The 23,811-nt window shown below is 45.7% G+C and overlaps 1 protein-coding gene across 1 annotated transcript; it reads left to right on the top strand.

Annotated features, from left to right (window-relative positions):
- The first annotated feature begins 6,341 nt into the window (after positions 1 to 6,341).
- GPR139 (G protein-coupled receptor 139) lies at positions 6,342 to 20,861 on the top strand. Its single transcript, XM_065684265.1, has 2 exons — positions 6,342 to 6,462; positions 19,927 to 20,861. Exons 1-2 carry the CDS (start codon positions 6,342 to 6,344, stop codon positions 20,859 to 20,861), a joined length of 1,056 nt encoding a protein of 351 aa, XP_065540337.1.
- The last annotated feature ends 2,950 nt before the right edge of the window (positions 20,862 to 23,811 follow it).

The following is a 23,811-nucleotide window of genomic DNA, read 5'->3' as shown; positions in this document are numbered from 1 at the left end:
TAGGAGAAACTGTGGCCCAGTCAGTGAAACTACATGAGAGTAAGACTGGGTACAAAGCTCATTAACGTTTTTAATGGCACTGCTGTTTGAATAAACGCTAGTTCTCTCTATCTAGAGCAAAAACAACAACAAAAAAGACAATCTCAAAGCGGGAAAATACATGTCCACTGACAGACGAATTACTCTTACTGAAGATTCAAAATAGATTTTTTTACATCAAGAAAATAAAAGCCAGACAAACAGCAGCTTTTATAGCCACTTAAAACATCCACCTGCAGGAAGGTATTTTTGCTGTATCTGCCAAGTGTGGTACCTAAAAATACCCACAATACCCAGAAAATTAGAAAAAATTAGTCTTCTGCTTCTGGTATGTTTTATAATGGTTACATCTCTATGTTTTATAATGGTTACATCTAATTCAGAGTGTAGCAGACAAGAAAAGGAGGAGTTCAAGGAAGACAAAACCTTTAATCTAGTTAATTAATAGGAGGGATAGCATGTGAAAACCATATGTAAAATGAGAACATAATTGTATTCTGCTCAGGCTGCTGCTCATTTGGTAGACAGGCAGAAGTTAACAAGGGGCCTTGCAATCTATTTAATTGGCCACAGGATCAGAGTCTGCATCAGCCTTTTGTCCACAGAGCCACACTCTTTCATGCCTCCTGCCCCTCCACACAGAAAACAAAGGTGATGCTGCAAGAGTCTCCTTCAGCTCTATCAGGCTGTCAGTAATAAGCCACATACAAGTCAGTGGAGAAGCTGCCTCTAGCACTCAGCTCCTGCAGCTGCAGGGATTGGCGCTGCGCACACCCGTGACAAGCACACCAATGCCAGAGCCACCACTCCTGACAAGACACTCTCTGTAGGAGCCTCGTTACCAGCCAGTGATGACTGCTCCATACAGAAACCATTTCCAGCTCTCATGAAGAGGTGCATTGATTTTGCTGGTGCTTGTTATGTTCCAGTAATGCAAAGGCATCAACAAGTACCTATGGGGAAGGAGTGTATTTTTTTCTTGAAGAAAAGCTCCAAAACTAAATGAAAATCACATAGCTTTATCTTGAGATGTGCAAGGAGGATTTACCCAAACCAGCTAAACATGGCACATAGGAAACTACAGAACAAAGTACGTAACTTTGTGACTTAATCTTGAAATGAGGTCTAATGAGGTTTTAGCATGATGAATATGAATCCTTTGTTGTAATAATAACATTTTTTGCAATAATTAGTACGGATAATTGTTATAATGATTTTAAAATAAGCAATAATCTAATCTGTTTTCACTCTTTTTCTTGGCATTCAAAGGCTGGGCTTGATTTCTGCACAGTAATGGAACAAGAAAGTTTCACCTTCATTTGTTAGGCCTTTGCACACTCTATCTTTTCTACAGTTGAACCATGTGGAATTTCCAGCCCAAGAAAAAACTTCAATATTCAAGTACTTTATTATTCAACTTTAAAAAATCCCAGCAGAAGAGACGCAGAGCGTCTGTGACATGAAACTCATGTGCTTCCTTTTCACCTTGGGGAGAGGATAAATTAGCCTCAGTCTTTACAAGTATTTGTCAAGTAGCTACATTTTAATCCTAATTTATGCCTGAATCCAGCAAAGCACTTAAGCATATCCTTATGCTAAACATATGAATTAGCCCATTAACACTACAGTTAAGGATCATGCAAACTCTGATGGATACTCTTCACTTCCTTATCCTGCAGAAAGCATTTTATTTATATTATAATGTATTAATTTTACCTGAAACACCACCTATATGCTGACAATCACAAAAATAGTATTAATTTGTCATAACCACTGCAAACTGGACAGGTGAAGCGAGTTTATCTCAGGGCACATTTCTGCCCCATGTTTTCAATGTAACCTGAAAAGACTACTATGGAAAATCAGGTGTATCACCTACTGGTTAAATGCAAACAAAACAGAGTTACCTTCCTTTGTTTTGCAATGCTTCTTTAAAACAACAGATGCTAGGCTAAATCTCATGTTCAGGCATTTATCACATCTGTTTTCTGTTCCCTTGGAAAGTATACTCACAATAGTGCTCAAATGAATTACAATGAGATTTGTCAGTTGAAACCTAAAAGGGAGTTCAGGGAATAAACATTTAATTTTAGGAGGAAAAACATAGGTGTTTAATAGCTTTAAACACGTTTTCAGATGGTTCAAATAGGCAAAGCTCCATTACAGCCACAGTTTGAGACCTGATGTAACCTTCATGAGGTCTCCAGAGAGATGAAAGGCCACAGGAAGAGGAGGTGAAGAGGAGTCTGCAGGGGTGGGGAGCCTGAAGGTGCAGGTCATGAACCCACAGCACAAGCAGGAGAAGCCTTGATGCACCAGTATTCCGGCCCTGCAGCCTTCTCCAGCAATCACCATCAGCACAAGAAAATTTTTTTCACCTTAAAAATGAATAAATCTTCAGTGTTCTCTTGTAAAACTGGAGCCTGCCTATTCAAAGGCACTGAGGAGGCTCCAGTAAAGAACTTTCATAATCACATTTTCTTCTTAACAGCTTTTATGAGAACACAGGAAGGTCTTTCTCCCCTTCCAAGCCTGAAGAGACCTGGAGAATGGTATTGACAAAGACAGTCCTTCAACTCAGGAGTAGAATTTGACTCAATTATTCTGCGGGCTAACAGTAAGTAAAGATAAAAATATTGAAGAGAAGGGTTCCATTGCAGCAAAATTATATACGAGCATCTAATAAAATATAATCTAAGACTTGTCATTCATACATCTATCATTTTCTCTGTAGCAGCTCTGAAACGAATTCCTGCAGCACTGCTACACAAATAAGACAACCTTGATCAGGTAAACCAGCTCTGTTGCCAACGTCCCTTCCTCTTATAACTATTAGCCCCCTTTTTTGTCCAAATTATACTTCTTCCTTTGAAAGACTCCTTTATCCTCACAATGGCTCTCCTAATCCCTTGTACAGACTCCATGCATTTGTCTTCCAGTTTTACCCTTGCTACCTTCCAGGCATGTTACTCATGCCAGTGTCTTGCAACAACACAACATTTAGTTCTTCCAGACTCTTTGAGTCAATGCCTCATTTCTCTTGAAGTAACTCCTTCTTTCCTCCACAGCTTGAGTGGAGGGGGGTGTATGTGACTAACATACTGTTCGATCTTGCTTCCCCAAGGATCACTGCCTAGCAATTTACAGGGAGGCTCAGTTCCTCTTAAAACCAGAAAGCTAACCAAGTTCAAATAGCTCTAGAATTTTAAAAGCAAAGTACACCTATCTCTTATGTAGCATGTCATACAAAGAATAAAGAGCTCTTTAGAAAAAAAAAATGTTATTTGTTGTCTGAGCACACGGCTGTTTATGAGATGAGATTCAGAAACCATCCTCCTTAAAGCTCCAGAGGAATTCTGCCTTCACTGTTAATTCACAAGCAGAACACAGTGCTCTTCTCACTGAGGGCCTGATGTTACATGTAAATGTCATCCCTTCAGAAACTAGCTAGAAAACAACAAGAAGTTTAAAGATAAACAGCTTCAAGTAGAAGCCAACACTGTGGTTAGGTTTGGATTGGCTTTATTGAAATTTCTTTATGTCCAAGGTTCTGTTACCACACAATTCAGTGAGCAGAACAACCAAATTCATTTCATTGAGGCCAAAAACTCATTTGAAGTTATTTGAAGGACAGAATGCTCTCAAATAGCCTTTTACACACTGAAGAGCAATCTTTGAGCCTTTAATTCTGACACATTACAAAGTATTTTGTTAACTTGTCTTCAGGGAAACAAAAGCAAATCAGACCTGGAAACCTGGTCCGTCCTGTTCTTAGAATCTCTTGGCGCATCAAGGCAGAAAAGTTCCTCAAACTTGAATCAAGTTAACTGAGGTACCAGGAGCAGATTCATTTTCTCTGGCCTCTCCATTTGCAGGGCAGGCCAGAAGAAGTGTCAGAGAACGTGCCCAGATTTTCCAGTTTTTCCCCTCATACACTGGGAACACATCAGATTGCAGCTGCAAAGCTCTAGTGAGAGCTCAAGGTGAGAAGACGGCGAAAGATTCTTTCTCTTCTGACCAAAATCTCCTCTCAGCACATGAGCAGCTACCTGAACAGTGCCCTGGAGACAAGTCTAACTCCAAAGAAACAAATGCTACTATTACAGAAACCTCTCCAGGGAAGTTCTATTGCTCAGGATATTTAAAACTAGGCCAGACAGAACCGTGGCAGCAGCACAACAAAAAAATGGATGGCAGAGGCGCTTCCTTAGTCTCCAGCCACTGCAGGATTTCACTGCTGTTAATTGAGAAGTTGAGAGACCCAGGGCACTGCAAATGGGATATGAAGCTTTTTAACCAGAGCTTGCTGACTACTGCTTCACTGTCCTCTGCTTTTGTGCACTGCCTTACCAGTAAACTTCACATAACTTTGAAACAGGGGGTCACACTTTCAACCCTGCTGATGCACTTACTTCTCCCAAGAAAAAGTTTAAGCAATCACCACTTCCTTTTTGGGAGGCAGTAAGAGTTCTCTTTCCTCACCAGGTCTGTTAGAGGAACATCAGAAGAAATTACACTTTTTAAAATAATAGGAAAACCCTGTAAGTTAACTGTCTATAAAAAAACCAAGCCACCCAGGCAGAGCTGAATTCACAAGGCCTTGTACTCTATAATCACAGCCCCCCCCACACCACTTTACAGAATTTGTTGATCGTTTGAATGAACAGATTCGAAAAACTTCATTTTAAGAAAACATCCAGTTAAAGGCCATACTAGCAGATTGTAACCACGTTTAAGGCTACATTCACAAAGACTCCAACTGAATAAGAAAAGGATAAATATGTTTTTTCCAGCACGTTTAACCTGGGAAACTTAACAGTGGTTTCAGTACAGTTCAAAAAGACCTCTTCTGTTAGAAAGCATGTGAATAATCTCACTGTGTCTCCCAGCAAACTAACCTGCCCAAGCCCTTGGAGGATCTTGCTTGCTCCTTGCTGTGTTTCTAAACAGAAGCTAAGCTACATTTCAACAACTTCAAACAAGCTCATGGAAACCCAAAGGTATACATGTCATTGCTTAGTCACCTGACAGACTGTTACAGCACTTGCCCTACTAGTGCCTTCCCACCTGTAGCATGTTTCATGCTGTATTATTGTTATGTTGGGTGCTTTCAGACAGCAAGAGACCACCTTTATTCAGCTTTATAACCCACCCACTGTACCTTGTGAGCATCCCAACAGACATGTCTCAGTGACCAACTTCAAAGGTATTGTGCACATACACCCCCTTGCCCTGCTCTGGCAGCAATCCAGGGGATGCTTTCCATATGCAGTACCAGGCTGCAGGACTCAACCCTACACACCGGGTGACAAAAAGGCATGCTTTCTCCTCAGTAAAAGTGTAATCAAACATCTGTTTTATCACTAAACTGTAACCTCCTCATCAGTGTTCAGCCCACTGATAGGTAGCATAAAACATAGGGCTCTACCACCTTAATGTAATGAGTGTAACTCTACTCTTTGCTAATTACACACAGGACTATGTACTGAAATATGCCAAGTGCTAAGGAAAAGGTGGAAACGATTTTAGACATCCTGATTTCCCTTCTGCTTTACCTCACACGAACGGCACACACACCTGTGGTTCCTGGGGGCGGGGGGGGGGGAGCACGGTGTATTTCACTGCTGGCCGTGTCTCTCTGGGGAGAAGAGGGACAGTGTAATTAACCCCAGGTTTGCGGTTCAGTTTTGCGGCTATAAATGCTCTTTTCCGGATTTACTACTTCCTTCACAGCCCGTTTGGAAGCGCAACCCGGGCTGTCAGACGGCTCCGCACCGCTGACAAACCCTGCCCGCCTCTCTCCCTACCCTACTGACTTGAGCGCCAGCTCGGGGGATCCGCTCGCTGCTCGTCGCCGAGGGGCCGGCCGCACCCGGGGAGGCTCACTCCCACAGCCGGGGCGGCAGCGCGGCTCAGAGCCGGGCACCCCCGGGCTGCCCCGGGCAGGGGAAGGAGCGTCCCGGGGGAGCCAAGGTGCAGCCCCGAGGCAGGGTGCCCTCCGGCAGCTCCGCCGGGCCACCCCTCCTCCTCCTCGGCCCCAGACCTGCCTCTGCCGGGCCGGAGGTCCCAGACTCCATCACTCGAGCGGCGGCGGGGCTGCCCTCAGTCGGGACCGGCGCTGGGCTGAGGCAGGAACAGCCGCGGGGGAAGGCCGCGCTGAGGCGGCGGCAGCCAGGGCGGTGTGAGGCGGGGGCTGCCCGCCCCGCCCCGCCCCGCGCTGAGCTCGCCGCCGCTGAGCGCGCGAGGGGCGGCCCGTGCGGCGGAGCGGGCGCCGGCAGCGCGGCCGCGGGGAGAGCGGGTCCATGGAGCACAACCACATCCACCTGCACAACGGCTCCCTCCTGGCGCACCACCGCTATGGCTGCGGCCTGGGGTACGCACCTGTCGTCTACTACAGCCTGCTGCTGTGCCTCGGGCTGCCGGGTGAGTGCCGGCCGGGGACGCGCCGCCGTGCCCGGGCTGCCCCGGGAGCGCCTCCCGCAGAGCTGCCGGTGGCGCCCGCCTGAGCGTCCTCTGCCCGGCTGCCTGCGGCGCGGCGCGGCGCGGGATGGGCGCCCTGCGGCGGGGCTGAGCGCGCGTGTTCCTTAGCGCCTTCGCCGCCCGACACGGCGCTGTCCTGCGTCTCGGGGGCTCGCCGGGGTTTGTCCCCGCCTGCCCTCGCACCGCTGCAGCCGCTTCCCCACCCGGCCTCGGGCGCTCTGACTTTGAACTTGACATGCAAAGTCTCAGCCTGCCGTGGAGTTCCGGCCGTTATCGGTCCGGAGATGTGAAGGCAGAGCCGGTGCGGGGACAGCCGGGTCTGTCCCCTGTCGATCGCGGGCCGGGCTGGCTGTAATGAGAAATGCAGCTGAGGAGGTTTTGTAGTGCAAATCTGGGGCAGGGTTGGCTTTAGGAGCAGCATGCCACCAGTGAGGAACTAGGCTGGGGAAGGAGCATGCTATCAAGAGGTTAGCTGACAGTTTTGTCTTATTCAGGAGCCTGTGTCTACAGCTGGTGGAGCAGGACAGTACCTAGAAAGTCCGGTTTTGGGGTCAGTGCCCTGCAAGGGCAATGGCAATACTGACATTGAGATCCCCAAGTGCAGGTACAGGGCTCAGAAGAAAGTCCCAGCTCACAGGCACCAGCCTCCAGCCTGCATAACCCTCAGTGAAATCTCCTACTTAGAAAGGGGACAAAGATGATATAGAGATACTAGAGATGAGAAAAGCAAGAGAGACCCCAAATGGGGAAGGAAAGGATGTTTCAGGCTTGGGTGTGAATACCTGTGAGGCACTGTTGCCAGCATGCACGTATCCACAGCTCAGAATGTGCAGATGCCACATGAGCATCACATCAGCATCAGTGTGTCAGCTGAGACAAGGGAATGAGCAGGTTTCACCTCCCGGAGGGGACTGTCTGAGGCTGTCAGTGAGACACCTTGGCACATAGGAGCACAGGGAACTGCTCGTGCAGCACCACTTCTGCAGTTAAAAGACTGGGCTTCAATAGGCAGAGCTGCCAGCCCAGCACAGCTTGGGTGGGCAAACGTCATGGCTTGCTCCCTCGCTTAACATCTCCAGCCTCAGAGTGCCCTACAGCGATACCAAGGACAGGCAGAATGAGTCGGGGAAAAGTTAGAGCAATGTGATGCACCAGGGTGAATCGGTATTTTAAGGGTGCAATACAAGAGTTTGGTTGTGTCTATGTACAGCTACACATTTAAATCGCTGTGTAAAATGACAAGCAGCAGTGACATTCAGGAGTCTACAATTTCTAAATGTTTTGTTCACCTAAATTCCTTCTTCAAGCAATTAATTCGTAGAAAAAAAATCTAATCAGACATGAAGAGCAGCCTACCATAGCAGGTACCTGCATGAAATGATGTTCTTTGTGGTGGGGTTTTGTTTGGTTTGGGGTTTTTTATGCCTCCCTGGCTTATAATTAAAATTTGAAGATTGGCTAATAGTTCAGACTAATACTTCACAAAACTGGGAAGTTAAGTCCTGTATTTCCCCACAGAGGATGTAGGGCATAAGCAAGTGTCTCTGCTCCACAGTATTGATGAGTATCAGCTCTGACCTGAAGGGACCCAGCCAGCAGGGGTAAGGAGGTAGTTTCCTCTTATTTATTAATGCCTTCGATGTCCACAGTAATGACAAGCTGTGTTTCAACACCTGTCCCCTAGGAACTGACCAAGACCCTCTCAAGATTATCAGGTGAAGAAGTTGTTATGAAGCAGTCTGTAGCTAAACTTGCCTTTGTATGTCTCTGAAAGGGGGAAAGCCTTACGTGCACAGACAAGAAAGATCACTTAATGAGTGTTCAGCACATACTTGCACCAGCTCCCTAGGGATACTGCATTGTACTTACAGACCTAATGCTGTTACTTTAAGAACATGGTTAAAATTGGTGTACAATCCACATTAGCAATGGTGACGTGCATTTCTTGGTGAATCGGGCGTCAGTTGATTAGAGCAGTGGCACCAGTGGTAGTAGTACTTAACAGAACTGACCAAAGCATTTGGTGGTGAAACAATGCTGGGTTCAGTGTACTCACATCAGGTATGAATGTGTCAGCTTGTTCAGTGCACATTATCTGAGGATAATGTTGGCACTAACACCTGAAAACACTGCACATGTACAGTGTGCTGAGTGCATGAGAAATTTATGATTCTCATGTGAAGACTGCACAGAGATGAGAACAAGCTGGATATGTTAAGGGAAGACTCAAATAGCCAAGCTTCATTGAGGATATGTTACAGGGTGAGAGCAGTGCTAAAAAGAGCTTTTCATGTTTTAATTTGAAGCTGCTTTTCGGTTTTCTGACATTAGAAAATTGTAAAGGTAGCACACTTACTACCTGTAGAAAAAGAATCCTGGAGTCTATGGGATCAGAGCAGTTAGCTTTGTGTGGTGCCAAGAATTTAAGAGAAACAGTGTCTAGGATCTGTTCTCAAATACAGCAGTAGTGCAGTGTTTTGCTGAAATGCAAACGGTTTACTCCTTGCCACAAATCTTGATGACAGACTGATGAGAAGAGAAACCAGTTAACTGTTTCTGCCTTTCCTGCTCTAGTGTCTGAAGGAAATTTCACTAACTCAACAACTCCACTTTGAGGCCAAGTGATGCCAGACCTGATTGTGCATGCAGAGAAAGCATCCTTTCCCCTCCCTTGCGTAACCCAGGCATCTCAGCAGATCCTGTTCTCAGCAGCGACTTTTTCTCCCTCGCTGTTCAACCAGGCACCAGAAAGTCTGAGAAGGGCAGAGACAAGAGAGCACAAAGTGAACTCCTTCACCCCTCCTCTGGCTGTGGCACACAGAGGCAAGTTCCAAGCTGTGCCCTGCAGAGAGGGGCAACCACAGAGGCACCAGTGCAAGCAGACCCTGCTGCAGCAGGTACTGTGTCCCCAGGTGGTCTGGTACTGTACTGCAGGTACAGTCTGGCAGAGGTGATTCTGCCTCCTGATCAGCAGGGATGGGAGATCTCTTTTCCTCTAAGCAGATACTGGTGAGACAGAAACTGTTTTCTCACACTTGTTCTGAGTGCAGATGTGCAAAGGTGTCCCACAGGTGTCTAGTCCTGCTGCCAGAAGCAGGCTGTGTGGGACAGGGAGAAGCTGCTGGTGCAAGCGTGGGGAGCAGAGCGAGGCAGTAGCACTGGAACTGGGGTCATACTCCCACTTGTGGGGGAAATGGTATAGTTTACAGAGCTGTTCTGCAGCCCCTCTTCTACCATCCCTGCACTCTCTTTGACTGTCACTCAGAGACAACTTCTGAAGCACCTCCAGTTAGCCAGGAGGCAAGAGCGGGGCTGCAGGAAGGCTTAATGGAAATGTTTCTTGCTTTAGTGAGAGAAAATGCCAGAGAAGAGGTGTTGTGGGATGTGGGGGAGAGAAGAAAGTGCTTTGATTCAATCTAGAAGGGGGCTGGTAAGGTGAGAAAGGAAACAGCAACAGCTACCAACTCTTAGTCCATCCCTTTGCTAGCGAGAGGTGCACAAAGCAGTTATACCAAAGAGCTCCTGCTATGGCTGTGCCTCTGAACATGGCCAGGAAGGTCAAGGAGAGAAGCAGCAGTGCTTGTTGCAGGCACCTGGCTTAGACCCTGATTCCTGCTTTGTTAGAAGGTGCAGCAGCAAGAGTTGCCTTCCATGCAGTCACCTTCCCTGTCAGGGGTGTAGTGTATTGCTGCAGAAAGGACAAAGTGGCAGCATTTCCCACACTGGGGCCTGGCCTTTCCCTTCTTTCCAGGGTTTTCCTCCTGGAGAGGGAGAGTAAAATCTGGCTTTCTTACTGTGTGATCGCTGGTTCCACTTTGCTCCCTGGTCAGTTGCCTACCTGGGGAGCAGCTCTGCTTCAGGGGTCATCACACCCCAGCGACACAAAGTACAGACATACCCGGCCGGCATCCTTACAGCATCTCCGGGAGGTTACAAACCAATGTCCCAGGGAAGTACCACTCCAAACTTTGAAAGTGCACAAACACTTTTCTTTGTGCTTAAAACTGGTCCCATCTAAATGCAAATTCAGGATTGCAAGCTTGGGAAAGCAGGCTGGACACACTTGGTTGTAAGCAGATAGCTCTCATGTCAGACCTGCTGCTGAACAAGGTGTTGTGGAGGTGGGGACAACCTGTATCATTCAAAGCCCAGCCATGCACAGAGCGTACTCAGTGGCCTCCACGCAGTGGAAGAGAAGCTGTAGCCCTGACCTAAAGGAAGTAAGCTCAGCAGGGTGCCTGGCCTTTATAACACACTGTCAAAAGATAGGTACAACATTATGGACCTTCCCCCAGCAGACTGGGTGTCCTCGCACAGCAAGCCAGATGCTCCCTAGGGTGTTGGATTGACACTCAGGAGCGTAACATTTGTACTGTGCCCATGCAAACCACAGTACAGTCACAGGCAAACTGAAACAGTGGAGAACTGGTCCTTCTGCAGGCTTCTCCCCAGATGCAGTGTGGAATAAGGAGGCTACTCGGAAGGAATGCAAGCCAGGATCATCATCCTGGCAAGGCAGGTAGTGCTGGTGGGCTGTGCATCCCTGATCTAAGAGACCACCACCATGCAACAACCCAGCTGTGCTACCTCCGCTGCCACGGTGTAGGGGGAATGAGACCTGAAGAACAGTGCCATCTCTGTGCTTATAGCCATGACCTGGTTAGTACCACGAGTAGGAAGGAGGACAGGTAGCAATGTTTGTTGATGACTCACATGGCATGTAATACCCAATAAATACCAAAGCAGGCAGAAGGTAGGTGTGCATAGAGCACACAGCAGTGCAGAAGTGTGTCTGACCTGTTTTGGATTCCTGCCATCTACTGCCTCGTATATTCTTCTGCAATCACAGTAGAGGCTTCTGATTAAAGAGAGCATTTCCAACACCTGAATAAATAGCCTTTTTCATAAAAGAACACCTGAACAATAGAAGTGCTAGAGGAAGATCTGAAAATATGAGTGGGAGAATTGTTACAAGCAGAGTTATGACCTTGAAAAAACAGCAATCTTTAGCTGTTGCTCATTAGATAGAGTTCATATAATGAATAAGAACTGAACACTCCTGAGGCCTAATTCAACACCCCTTTTAAAGGCCACACTTTCTCTGACTTAAAATCTGAACTGGACACAAAGCCAGTACATTGCATCCTGCTTAAAGGAGGGCAAATAAACTGGCAGAACTTTAGCTCAGCTGTCGGAGCAACTGTAGGGCACTACAGCACATTGCAGTAGCACTAGTGGACAGAGGGAAACAAAACTCCTGCTAACATGCTTAAAATGAGTGATTTCCTATTGTAAAATGAATGCTTTTTCTTTAAGGAAAGAAGAATCATTAGGAAAAAGAACAGTTTCATTACAGTGTCTCTGCATAGAACCGGCGACAGATGGGAGTGATTTAGTTTGGTCACTATGTCTGGAGACTGTGGCCACTAAAACCTTGCATCCTGAATGGCAGAGTGTGGCTGAATCCGCGCTAATGCAGAAGAGGACTTGATTGCGCATCTCTGAATGCCACTACAGAGTACAACTGCTAACTTTGGTTTTCTTCTGCCACATCAGTAGGAAACAGCACTGTCAGGGCTGTAATGATAACGAGGTGCAATATTTGGGAGGCTCAGTAGACTATGAAGTGCACAACCTTACATGGCAGGCTGCTAAAATGGATTGGGAAGGAAAAACTCCAAAGGAGATTTTTCCTTGAAATGACGACGCAAAAGAGAGAGCACAGCCAGTTTTCACGGTAGGTGGGTAATGCGGAGCCCCCAGTCGTTAAGAAGTCAAGCATTCAGTAGCACTAGGCAGTCTAATACCCTGCTGTTCTTCATCCAATCCCTTAGTTCTGTCCTCCTCCTCCTCCTCTTTGTGCTCCCTTCTGTAAAATGGGGGTGAATCAGCAGAAACAAGCCAGCAGGAGAAGGCCTTCATCCGCATACATCAAAACAATTTGCTATAGGCACCAAACAACATGGAGATATCTGTCCTGACGTGATGTGCTCTCTGCTTTCTCATGCCAAGGGCAAAACAGTCCCTGGCCTTTTACCTTCTGTTTCAGGTGGTCTTTTTGAGCCTTTAGTCTCTTTCCCCATTAACTTTGAGACACCAGAAAAGGAAGTAAAGCCACAATTAACCTCTTGAGCATAGGAGGCCTTGCACACAATTCCATTTTTATTCTGCAATGTAAAGATACATATGTATGTAAGCATCCTAAACCCTAGTGTCTGGAGTGCTGTTGGTGCTGTTCTAGGGGTGACCTGATGGGAGAAGACGGTATTGGGTTCCCACCCAGGGCACCAGTATGGTTGTGCAGAGGAAATGGAGTAGAGGCAACCAAGCAGGACCAGAATTAGCAGTACAGAAGATGACTACAAGGAGTTTTATGCCTTTGTAGATGGAAGAGGAGAGAAGCCTGCCTATGAAACACTGAACACGTTTTTCACTGAAATTGTTCTTTTCTACCACCTGAAACTGAGAGTTCCTGGAATAGAGTCATTTAACTTCTCCATCTTTTCAATCATACGGTGCATTGACTCTATGGACAGGTGCACTAGAGGTTGCCTTTGGTTTCAAGACAAATTACCTGTCACTTACATCAGACTAGGACATTTCACAAACATTTGTTCATTCCAGGTGTGTGTTTTCCTCAATGTCCAGACTAGCACGCCAAAGAGTGATCTATCTAGTATGGATGCAGTGTATTCTGTGTGGGGGAAATAAAGCCAAACTGTGATGATTTTACATAGCTTGTAATTTCCTGCATATTGTGTAAAATTGGCAGAGTCTCTGAGAAAGCTTGGCCATGGGGTTTGCAAGCATGAGCTCCTATTGCATTAGCTAATGCTTTAGGAAGACATAAAGACTGGGGTTTTTTTAGTAAAACCTCAATCAGAAGTAAAATCCTCTTAATTATTCATGTTCAGTAAAGAATTCATGCTGGTGCCCTTATGAAATCATGTCCTCCCTCCGTCCTAGTCATGCCATCAAATACCTTTGGCACCTGCCTTAATGCTTTGGTGTTTGGTATCAGAAGGGTATAATGCCATCTTTGAGCTCAAGTTACTCAGCTTGAGATCTCTTAAACTTTACTGACAGCCTACATTTAGAAGCCACAGACACCTGCCAAATGAGTTACCCGAATTGCCTTGAAAATTTCCTTCTTTCCAGATATGTTACATGGATAACCATCATTTTGCAGATCGCTTTTTCCTCCTCCCAGCACAAATTTCATGAGAAAGCTTTACTGCTATGGTGGCAAGATGCAACACTAGACTGTGAGATGGGAGTATTAAACATTTTTGTCCTGGTGCAAGTGCCTTTAAGAAAGGCTTCAAGGAGGGGGAGAACGTCCAAGAGTCATTAGAGGCTTTCTGCACTGCTCAGGACAGGTGGATAAGGAGGGTGAAGATGGCAAGAACCAGATCCCTGTCACATTCACATGTGTCATCAGTGAGCATGTACTGGACCTCCCCACATCCTAGCCTAGGGATCCTCTGGGCCATTCTAATATTGCAGAAATAGCCCTATTTTATAATCATTAGGGAAAAAAACCTACTCCAATGGACTAGGAAAGCCAAAAGCAGCACAATGTAATTACACTTGTCTGCCAGACAAGTTACTGCACTTAAACCAGAGTGGTTGGCAAGGCTCAAAGTGCATACCCACCATTGGCATCTCCATACCATTACCACATCTGTGCCCTCCAATAGAGAGGAAGTGCTTTTGGCTGGATTAAAATCCTTCTCTGGCCTCCATGACCCACTGACAGCTAGTGCCAGCTATGGAGCAGAGTACCCCATTCACTGCATCCTTCCTCAGAGCCACCTCAGCTAAAGCTGTCAGTGAGAAAAACAGCCCTGGGGGCCAGACTTCCTCATCAGAATCTGGCCTCTGACACTAACTCTTTGATTCACTCGTGACTTGTAAGTGCAAGGCCATGCCGTGTTTCCTCTGGCATCTGGGCAGGAGCTTGATCATCCTCTACCTTCAGGTTCACTCCCACCATCAAAACTGGCACAGTCTGTCCCTGTGCATGTGATTTCTAAGCACAAACCACATGAGAGCCTTCCAGCAACATTCAAAACCTCCTCCAGTGGCAGTCCTGCATCCGTGCCCCTACAGTAGCTTTTGTGATGATCATTTTCCATCTTAGACCCCTCTCCATCCCCTGGGAAGTGATGCAGGCACCAGCAGAAGGGGCTGAGGGCTCTCCCCTCCCCTGAGGGCGAGCAGGTCCGTGCCATTCAGCGCACTCAGACAATTGAACAACAAATAAATCAATTTATTTTATAAGTCAATCCTCACAGGAACTCTCAGGGAAGGACAGAATTGTATTGCACTAATTATAGTCTGTAAAGTATCTCTTTACACTTCACAGTGGTTTAAGGAAGGATCTCAGAATACAATAATAAAAGAGAGAAACAAATTACATTAGCCATGGGCAGGCAGCATTCACAGGGTCTGTCCCTGTATGCTGTAGTGTTGAGTTTGGCCAATACCAGTTGTATGAGGAAAACATGTAACTACCCTGTCTTCTTCAGGGGCAGACAGCATCCAGGGGTCATTTTAAAAGACCACATAACCAGCTATAGCCAACATCAGTAGTAAACACGTTTCTGTTACCACAGCATTTTATTTTCTTAACAGTTCTGTTGTGTAGCTTCCGTCAGAAATCTGACATTGTCATCATCTTCTCCAGAGAGCCCACACACAGAGTGAGTGCTGAATACCATCCTCATCTCCAATCTGGCAGCTATTGGCAAGTGACTATCTTCATAACCATGGTCAGATTTGGCTGCTGGACACTGTACCTGTTTACATCTTAATAACATTACTTCCTAGTTTAGAGGAAATAATCTATTTCCATCTAGCCAAGACATCACGTTTTTTCACCATATACTTTCAGCCTATTGGACTCAGAGTTTCTAAATCTAAGGAGGAGGTGTTACAAACATGTTTTCTATACCAATTTAAGTTTTATACTGTTTGTAACCATCTCTCCATGCCAGTCAGGTGACTAACACAAGGCCTGCAGAGTAGTTTCATGCCCTGCACAATAATTTGTAGGGATCCTAGCAACAACTGCATTCGGTAAAGGTGTCCATTATAGTCAGTGACCTAATGTTTATCACACTCAGTAAGCGACACTCACGGCTACTTCATTTAGGTGGTTTATGATGCTGAACTACTGCACCACACAGCAGGCCTTATTCCCAACTCAGCGGTGCTACCACTTGTGTTGTAAAGGCTATTTCACTGCACAGGCTGCTGTGTACATGCAAAATGCTCTCTCAATAAAAAAACCCACCACCAAAGCCCAGAAACCTGCCTGTTTCTTCTTTAGACAAATACAATTGCTCCTGCTTAAGCTCACACACTGTGATAATAGTCAGTGGAAGTAGCGCCGCAAATCGCCTGCATTTGAGCTATGACTATAATCCATAAAACAAGAAGGTGGAGAAAAAACTGTGCCTTTAGGTCACAGGCAGTGCTTTGAAGAGGCACAGAAGATTGACTGGGGTCTGCAGGCAAGGCAGAATGGCATTGGTATGGGAAGCAGACCTAAATCCACATGAGAACAAGGGTTCCTCCTAAAGGATGACCCCTCTCAGATACATAGGATCCCCAGTGGCATGAATTTCAGTGCTACAGTTTGTACTCAGAAGATGAGTCAGAGGAGATGTCAGAGATGCAAGTATCCCGTGACGAAGCCCGCCTGGGTTAGAAGGTTGCTGTATTTTGAGCAGTGTGGACCAATTGTGTTTGGGTGTCAAGAGACATTCTGATGTTGTGTCTCAATGTCTGAAGGGAAAGACTTGAGAGTGGCATTGTTACAGTTACTTCTCATCATCTGCTAGTGACATCTCAAGGCTTCAGCCGTCTAGTCCCTAATCAAGCCCTGGGTCTCAACCACATGCTTATAAATTCAGAATGCTGCACTGCAGCAAGCGACAGTGGCAGAAATTCCCATCTATCATCCCCTAATCAACTCCCAGCACAGTGATCAATGTCTTTTAAATTCAGATGATCTTAACTACTTCGTATCTAGAAAAAACACTGCAAGAAATGTGCAGTATACCACGCAGGACAATTTAGGAGCACTGACCTATCCAGTAGCTGCATCTCCCCAGTTACAGTAGGGACAAGACACTTTTATATCGCCATCGCAGTCTCTATCATAGTCTTTATCACTGACTACAATATCAGTGCAAGAATTAGGGTAAATTAAGTTAAGATCTGGCTGCAAATACTCTTTCATCACCTTTCACCTGGAGTAAATTTTTGCCTACAAGAGAGCTTGTGGGTTACTGAGTATGCACCCAGGAGTCACCAAGGTGCTAGCACAAGGACACCGTTATTCATGCAGTGTTGTTCCCACCCATTTCACTGAGCTTTAGGCAGTGTTTGAGGACACACCAGTGAGGACACTGGCTAGAAAATGGGTGAAGGACTGAGACTTGTCCATAGCTCATCTTCCCTTTCCCTATACATCATGCAGCAGGAAAAACAGTCCCAAGCCCTGTGCTAAGGCACTGTGATATTGGCAACTTTCTGCTGCACCCCAGTGTATGTCTGCTTTCATAAAGTAAATGATATTACGATATTTCATATAATCCAGCCAGAAAAAGCCCTAATGTGATCCCAGAGAAAGCATTTCCAATACAAGATACTGTAACCCTTGCAGAAAAATGGCATGTACTTTGTCAGATCAATTTTCTAATCCGGCTCATCAAGCAAAGCTCGCTGGCAGTAAGTGAATAACTTGCATTTCAGTACATGCTATTATTGCTATTGCTGGGAACCCTGAGAAAGACAGGGAGAGGGGGTACACAGGAAAGGACTGCTCATAAATCTACTCCTGTAGGAAAGTAAGAGTGGGGTTAGAACCAAACAGCAGGATCCCCACAATGGGCAGAAGGGGTGGGGAGCAAGGCTGCTGTGCCTGGACATGGTACGACTTCAGCATCCCTGCAGGATACCCTCCAACAGGCAGGCCAGTGTTACCAGCAGTGACCAGTGTCCTCAAGCATTCCCCTTGCTGCACACTGGCTTCAGCTGCTGCCACTGGAGTGAGTCATATCCAGAGGATTTAAAGAGAAGATGAACCCTGTGGGTCACATCCAGTAATTGTGAATCCAAGCCACTCAGCCTGGCTGGCCAAAACCAACATTTGCTGCAGAGTCAAGATAAACATTCCAGCTTGAGGATTTCCTTGACAGTACATCACTCACTGTACCTCTATAGCACAGCAGCAGGCATAACAGACGCATTTCATAAGCAAGTAAGTGAAAAATGACACAGCAGTTCTAGCTGTATTGCCCCCCATCTCCCACACCTGCTCTGAGCAGAAATCAATGCAGTTTTGCATTCATGTTAATTGAGGGCAGAACTGGGAAAAAATTACCCTGAAGGCGATTTGAGACTATGTTGTTGGAAAGTTCATGCTTATTTTTGTATTCAGGGAAGGAGTCAGTTGATTGTCATGTTTCATTTAGTTTTGTTCCAAGTTACAAAATTAATATATGAAGTTAATACAAAAGCAGGTGACACCTGTGAGGGCTATTACTCAGTATCATTCACTCTGCCGCAGTTCATTTCCCTGGTGGCAGAAGTCTGCACCCAGACAACAGGCTTTGAAGGCACTTATGAAGGCACAGGTTTTCTCCAGTGCCAACACTTGAAAAAGAATGAGCATTTTCAGTTGTAGGACGTATGTCCTAGGTCATCATTACCTTAACGTCAGCAACTTCCTTTCTCTCCGATTTAAAAGAATCCTTATAGTTATTGTTGATTTGTTTTGGGAAATCCATCAAAGCTGACAGAAACGTTTGAAGCACTGAATTCACAGAAGAGGTGATTTGTAGAACGCTTATGAAAATGTCAAATACAAACATTTGGCAGTCTCTAGTGCAGTAAACCAGAGCCCTGATTTTTAAGCACTACTTCAGGTATTGTAGGCAAATGATACAAACTTCTGATGGGAACAGTTTCACCTGTCTTGTTCCAGCCATACCACTAGTAATAATAGGATTTTTTTTCCCTGTTCAAGACTACACAGTAAGTTCTATTAAATGTGAGCAAGTGGTTAAAGTTCAGCTACAACTTGGTGCTCCAGGAAAGCTCTCAAGGACTGCAAGCACTGTTTGCAGCCATGGTGAGCAGCTCTGCCCGGCCAGGGGCTGTAGGACTGTGTCCTGCCTAGAACATCCCTTACAGCACCCGTTTCAAGCAGACACCAAAACATATCACAGCTTTAGAAGACTGAAGCAAACCAGACAGTGAAACAGCAGAGATAGGACACTTGCTTCACTGCAAGTGACACTATTCAGTGTCATGCAATACATCTAGGCATGGTTTAGGTGATGGGTCTGTACTGTGGCCAGAAAGTTGCAAGCAGATGCCTTTTCAGGAAACTCAAGGATGTTTATACTTAGCCTGAATTAGAACATCCATCATGTCTGAAGTGACCAGCAGCGTTTCCTTAAAGACTCAGCTGTATCACTCCAGAGGAAAAATGCCTTCCAGTTGAAGGACTTCTAAAGAACAGCTCTGGATAAGCAAGCAGGTCTGTGGAACAGACTGTTTCAGTGGTGGGAAGGGAGAAGCTTCTTCAGAGCCTGCCTGTAAGAGATGACAATTATGGGAGACTCATCCTGGGCAGAGCTGAAAACTTTGTGTGCTGTAACACACCTCCAGCTCTCAGGAGACCCAAGGACGTGTTTCCCCGATAGTCCCTCTCTAGATTAGGTTCCCACTCAGTCAAGGAAGAATCACCTAATCCAGGTGGCTTTTCAGCTCTTTCTAGATGGAGTTCTAAACCAGAACAGGGAAGCACCATGAGCTAGGATGAGGAACAAAGTGTCTCTCTCCACAGCCCACCCCATCCTTCTCATCTGTCAATTTAAACAGTGAAAAAGTGAAAAAAGCAAGTGGGGAAATAAGAGTGTGTGTGAGAGATACCAGTTCCTTTCTCCTGCTGCCCTTCCTTGCAGTGCACAGGCAGGGGCCTCAGCAGCCCCTGCTCACAATGCTGCTGTCATGCCCACAGCAGCAGCCGGGCTCCCCAGAGAGCAGCAACAGAGCTAGCACTATGACTCTACATCTGCTCCAAGGAGCTAGCCAAGGGATGTTGGATACCACCTAACCCCATGCCTGGGGTCCCACATTCCTGTGTCTCTCAGACCAGTCTGCCAGTACACTGTCAGTGTGTCCCACAGCTGGGAGCAGGGCCACGTGCTCCTCATTGCAACAGCTTCTCTGAAGGACCCAACCGTAGTGCTTTCCTTTTGGTTTCTTGTACTTCATTAAAGGTGGCCATGTTGATAGGTGATTGAACAGAGCTACTGCTCCAAGCAAGTGCTCAGGAAAGGTAGTGTTATGTCTTAACTGCCTAACTCTGTGTTTCTGTTTCCACAGCAAACATCTTGACAGTTATCATCCTTTCCCAGCTCGTGGCTCGCAGGCAGAAGTCCTCCTATAACTACCTTCTAGCTTTAGCTGCTGCTGACATCCTGGTTCTGTTCTTCATTGTCTTTGTTGACTTCCTCATGGAAGACTTCATCTTAAACAAACAGATGCCTCAGGTACTGGACAAAATAATTGAGGTCTTGGAGTTCTCTTCTATCCACACCTCCATTTGGATTACGGTTCCACTAACAATCGATAGGTATATAGCTGTGTGCCATCCGCTGAAGTATCACACAGTCTCCTACCCTGCTCGTACTCGAAAAGTCATTGTAAGTGTCTACATCACCTGCTTTTTGACCAGCATCCCCTACTACTGGTGGCCTAACATCTGGATTGAAGACTACATAAGCACATCAATGCATCACGTCCTCATCTGGATCCACTGCTTCACCGTTTACTTGGTGCCCTGCTCCATCTTCTTCATCCTGAATTCCATCATCGTGTACAAGCTGCGTCGAAAGAGCCATTTCCGACTGCGAGGGTACTCCACAGGGAAAACAACAGCCATCTTGTTTACTATAACTTCTATTTTTGCCATACTTTGGGCACCGAGAGTAATCATGATATTGTATCACCTCTACGTATCACCTATAAACAACAGCTGGGTGGTCCATATTGTGTCGGACATCGCCAATATGCTCGCGCTGCTGAACACTGCAATTAATTTCTTCCTCTACTGTTTTATTAGCAAAAGATTTCGCACAATGGCAGCTGCCACGCTGAAAGCCTTCTTTAAGTGTCAGAAGCAACCTGTGCAATTCTATACAAACCATAACTTTTCCATAACAAGCAGCCCTTGGATTTCCCCAGCCAACTCGCACTGCATCAAAATGCTTGTTTATCAGTATGATAAGAATGGAAAGCCTATAAAAATATCACCATGAAAGAGGCAATAGTTTGAGTTTCTGGATGCAAGTTTTCAAGTGGCTACATCTTCAGGATGTAACTTGCTGAAATGGCTGTTTTGACAAGTGGTCATTTGATTTCATTTCCCTGGGAGACCGAGGGCAGATCAGACTGTTAAGGAGGAATCAGGAGCACTTGATTTTAGGAGCAAAAGTGAGAAGGCAAATGCCTGCATCTCTTACATAGCATTTTGAATATGCTTCAGAGTTCAAGTCTTAGTGTTCAGTTGCACTCAAATGCTTTGCATCCCAGCACCAGTGCAGTCTGAAGTCATTGGAGAGGGGAAGCCACAACAGTGTTTAATTACAACTTTTAAAACACAACAACAAAACCTTACTTGACCTTGCAGTTCACTATCGACAGAGCAAATTGATGCTTTTATGTACTGTGGAAGGTGCCATTTCTGCTGTGTGCACTTGCCAAAAACCGATATGTTGTTGCTGACACAAGGTACTACCACAGCCTTGCTATCAAGACCTTGCTTCAGGAGGTAGCCTGTGAGACGCAAACTGGGACATGCCCTTTTTGGCTTACCTGAACAAGGCTTGAGGACCGTTATAGTACCTGTCACAGCCTTGGCACGGATAGCAATCCTGCACGCTGCCAATATTCATATGTTTTAAGTTGTTATTTAAGAATGAGACCAAGACAGGAGAGCTCAAGGGAGGGAGGGAGGGAGGGAGGTTTCTAGAGCCAAGAACAAAAGCAGCATCTTTTCCCAGCTATTTCAGTTATGGTGTCTACAGACTTTCAAGTGTGAGGCCAAGTCCTGCCTAATGCAGAGATCCCACTGAAGCTGCTCCTGTGAGGTTTGGAGTGATCACAGCCTTCAAGTTCCCTCTTAACCAGTAAAGACTCTCAGTTATCCCCATGTTCAGGCCTTTAGTCATTAACATATAAAAACCTCAGTCTAAGATTTTTCTCCTGACAGTTTATGCCCTCCTATTGCAGATTTGCCATTTAATTGTTTAAAAAAAAAAAAAAAAACAAAACAATTTGTGAAATAAGTCCATTAAATACCCAACAGCAGTAAAAATAGATCAGCTTGGACTAAGGCGTTTAAGTATTTACCTTATTTAAATTAGCTTAACTTCTCCTCCTTTACACTCAATCCCAGTAATGCTGAGTGTAGAAATTGAGAGGAGATTTACAGGAAGGCTGAAAATGCATTCCTTGTAATTTCTCTCCTTCTCAGACCTTGGCATGTGGTCTCTCAGACCACATACCACCTTTTTACTTCTATATTAGACACTTAATGCAGCCTTACTGAATGCGAGAGCAGACTTCCTTGCGTGGTGAACACAAGCACAATGTGGTCAGTGGACATAGCAGCTTCCCAGCAAATGAGAAGTAGCCTGGTGCTAGCTCTGCATTAGTGCCTGTGCTGCCCATCTCCATTTCCTGTGGGGCATCAGGGGCTAATATCAAGGTCCTATGTGAAAGGATCCAGTCAATCCCACTTTGGTGGGATACGAGGGCTGAAAGCATTTCTCTAAACCCCATGGATAGCTCAGTTTTGGTGCATTTCTCCTAAAAAACACCAAGGTGCAAGAGTCCTACTGAGGACAGCAGCTTGGTTCCCTTCTGCTACAAAGGTTGCATTTGCACACCTACTTATATACTAGCATCCTGCAAGAGCAAAACCCATGCCAGACCTGAGCATGCCTTCCCCAGGAGGGAACGGCAGCACAAGCCATGAAGACCAGGACCCCAGGCTAAGGCTGGCTTGTGTGTGAAGGGGCTTTCTCAGGACAGATCGAGGCTACTCAGGTCAGTCAGGAGCACAGAGACAGAACGCCCAGTGCCTCGAGGGGCACTACCCAACCCTCTCCTACCAGCAGAGCAGTCGGGAGAGCTGCTCAGCACTCTTCTGTGAGGTGCTGGAGCACTGCAGGGACCACTCTGGTTAGAGCAAGGAGAAGGGGAGTTGAGAGCAAGAGGCGACCCTTTGCACCCTCACCCACCAAAGGGATGCTACCCACCTAAATCTCCCCAGATTGAAAGGAAAATGAGGAGCTTCCTCATCCTGTAGGCTGCTTGTCCCTGTGATCTCAGCAAAGCTTCACACTTACTTGCAATAATAAAGCGTAAGAGGGATGCTCGGACTTGCTGTGTTTGCCATGGCAAGGCTGAAACGATTGCTCCCTTTACCAGAGTTTTACAGAAATTCAGTTTTGGGGCCATGCCTTTTACCCTCCTCTCAGAAACCTCTCTCTGGTCTTTGTCATTTGATAGTAACCAAAGTTACCTTATGAAAAAGGTACTGTATGTTTCATTTCGGGAAAACACTGTATTTATAACTTATTTTTATTCTAAATCTGTTACGAGGAATGCTTGTCTGAGTTACATGTGAATGAGTCTGAAGTGCAATATCTGTATAGATAAGTGGTTCATTTTGGAGAATGTATCTATTGAAAAAAACTATTTATACAAGAAATTCACTATTTGCTTAATATAATAGTAACCTTACAGAAAATAGTGAATGTTTAGGGCTTTTATTTATTGAAAAGATTCAATTAGGTGCATGGCATATGCTGCCATTCACGTGGTGTGATCTGTTCGTTCCTGTAACATACAGTTTATCCTGCAAACAAGCAGTGTCATCTGATTTTTCCTGTTCTGATGATGTATTTTTGTAATTCCCATATCTGAAAACAAAGCCTTTTTGTGTGAATATTTTATTTCCCACTAAAAATAACCCATTAAATTGTAACTTCACTTGAAAAACCTCGCCGTCCTTTCCCATATCATTTTAGAAATGACAAGGTGCAATTTTCATGTGTGGTAGATTGGTCATTTCATTTCTGATAATTTAGGGTTTCAAGAGCTTACTTCCAAAGCCCCTTGAAGTCAAAGGGAAGGTTGCTTGTGGGTTTTGTGGTTGGTTTTTCCAATCCCCATCAATTTATGAGGGCTTTGGATCAAGCT

Source organism: Lathamus discolor, chromosome 6 (assembly GCF_037157495.1).
Source record: "Lathamus discolor isolate bLatDis1 chromosome 6, bLatDis1.hap1, whole genome shotgun sequence".
In the NCBI taxonomy this organism is placed as follows: domain Eukaryota; kingdom Metazoa; phylum Chordata; class Aves; order Psittaciformes; family Psittacidae; genus Lathamus; species Lathamus discolor.
This window is presented reverse-complemented; position numbering and strand designations above follow the sequence as displayed.

What these genes read in the sequence shown, in the direction of transcription:
- GPR139 (XM_065684265.1), top strand. Translation starts at nt 6,342, where the DNA reads ATGGAGCACAACCACATCCACCTGCACAACGGCTCCCTCCTGGCGCAC. An exon ending in GCTGTGCCTCGGGCTGCCGG is followed by an intron (nt 6,463 to 19,926) that starts GTGAGTGCCGGC and finishes CTGTTTCCACAG; the next exon opens with CAAACATCTTGACAGTTATC.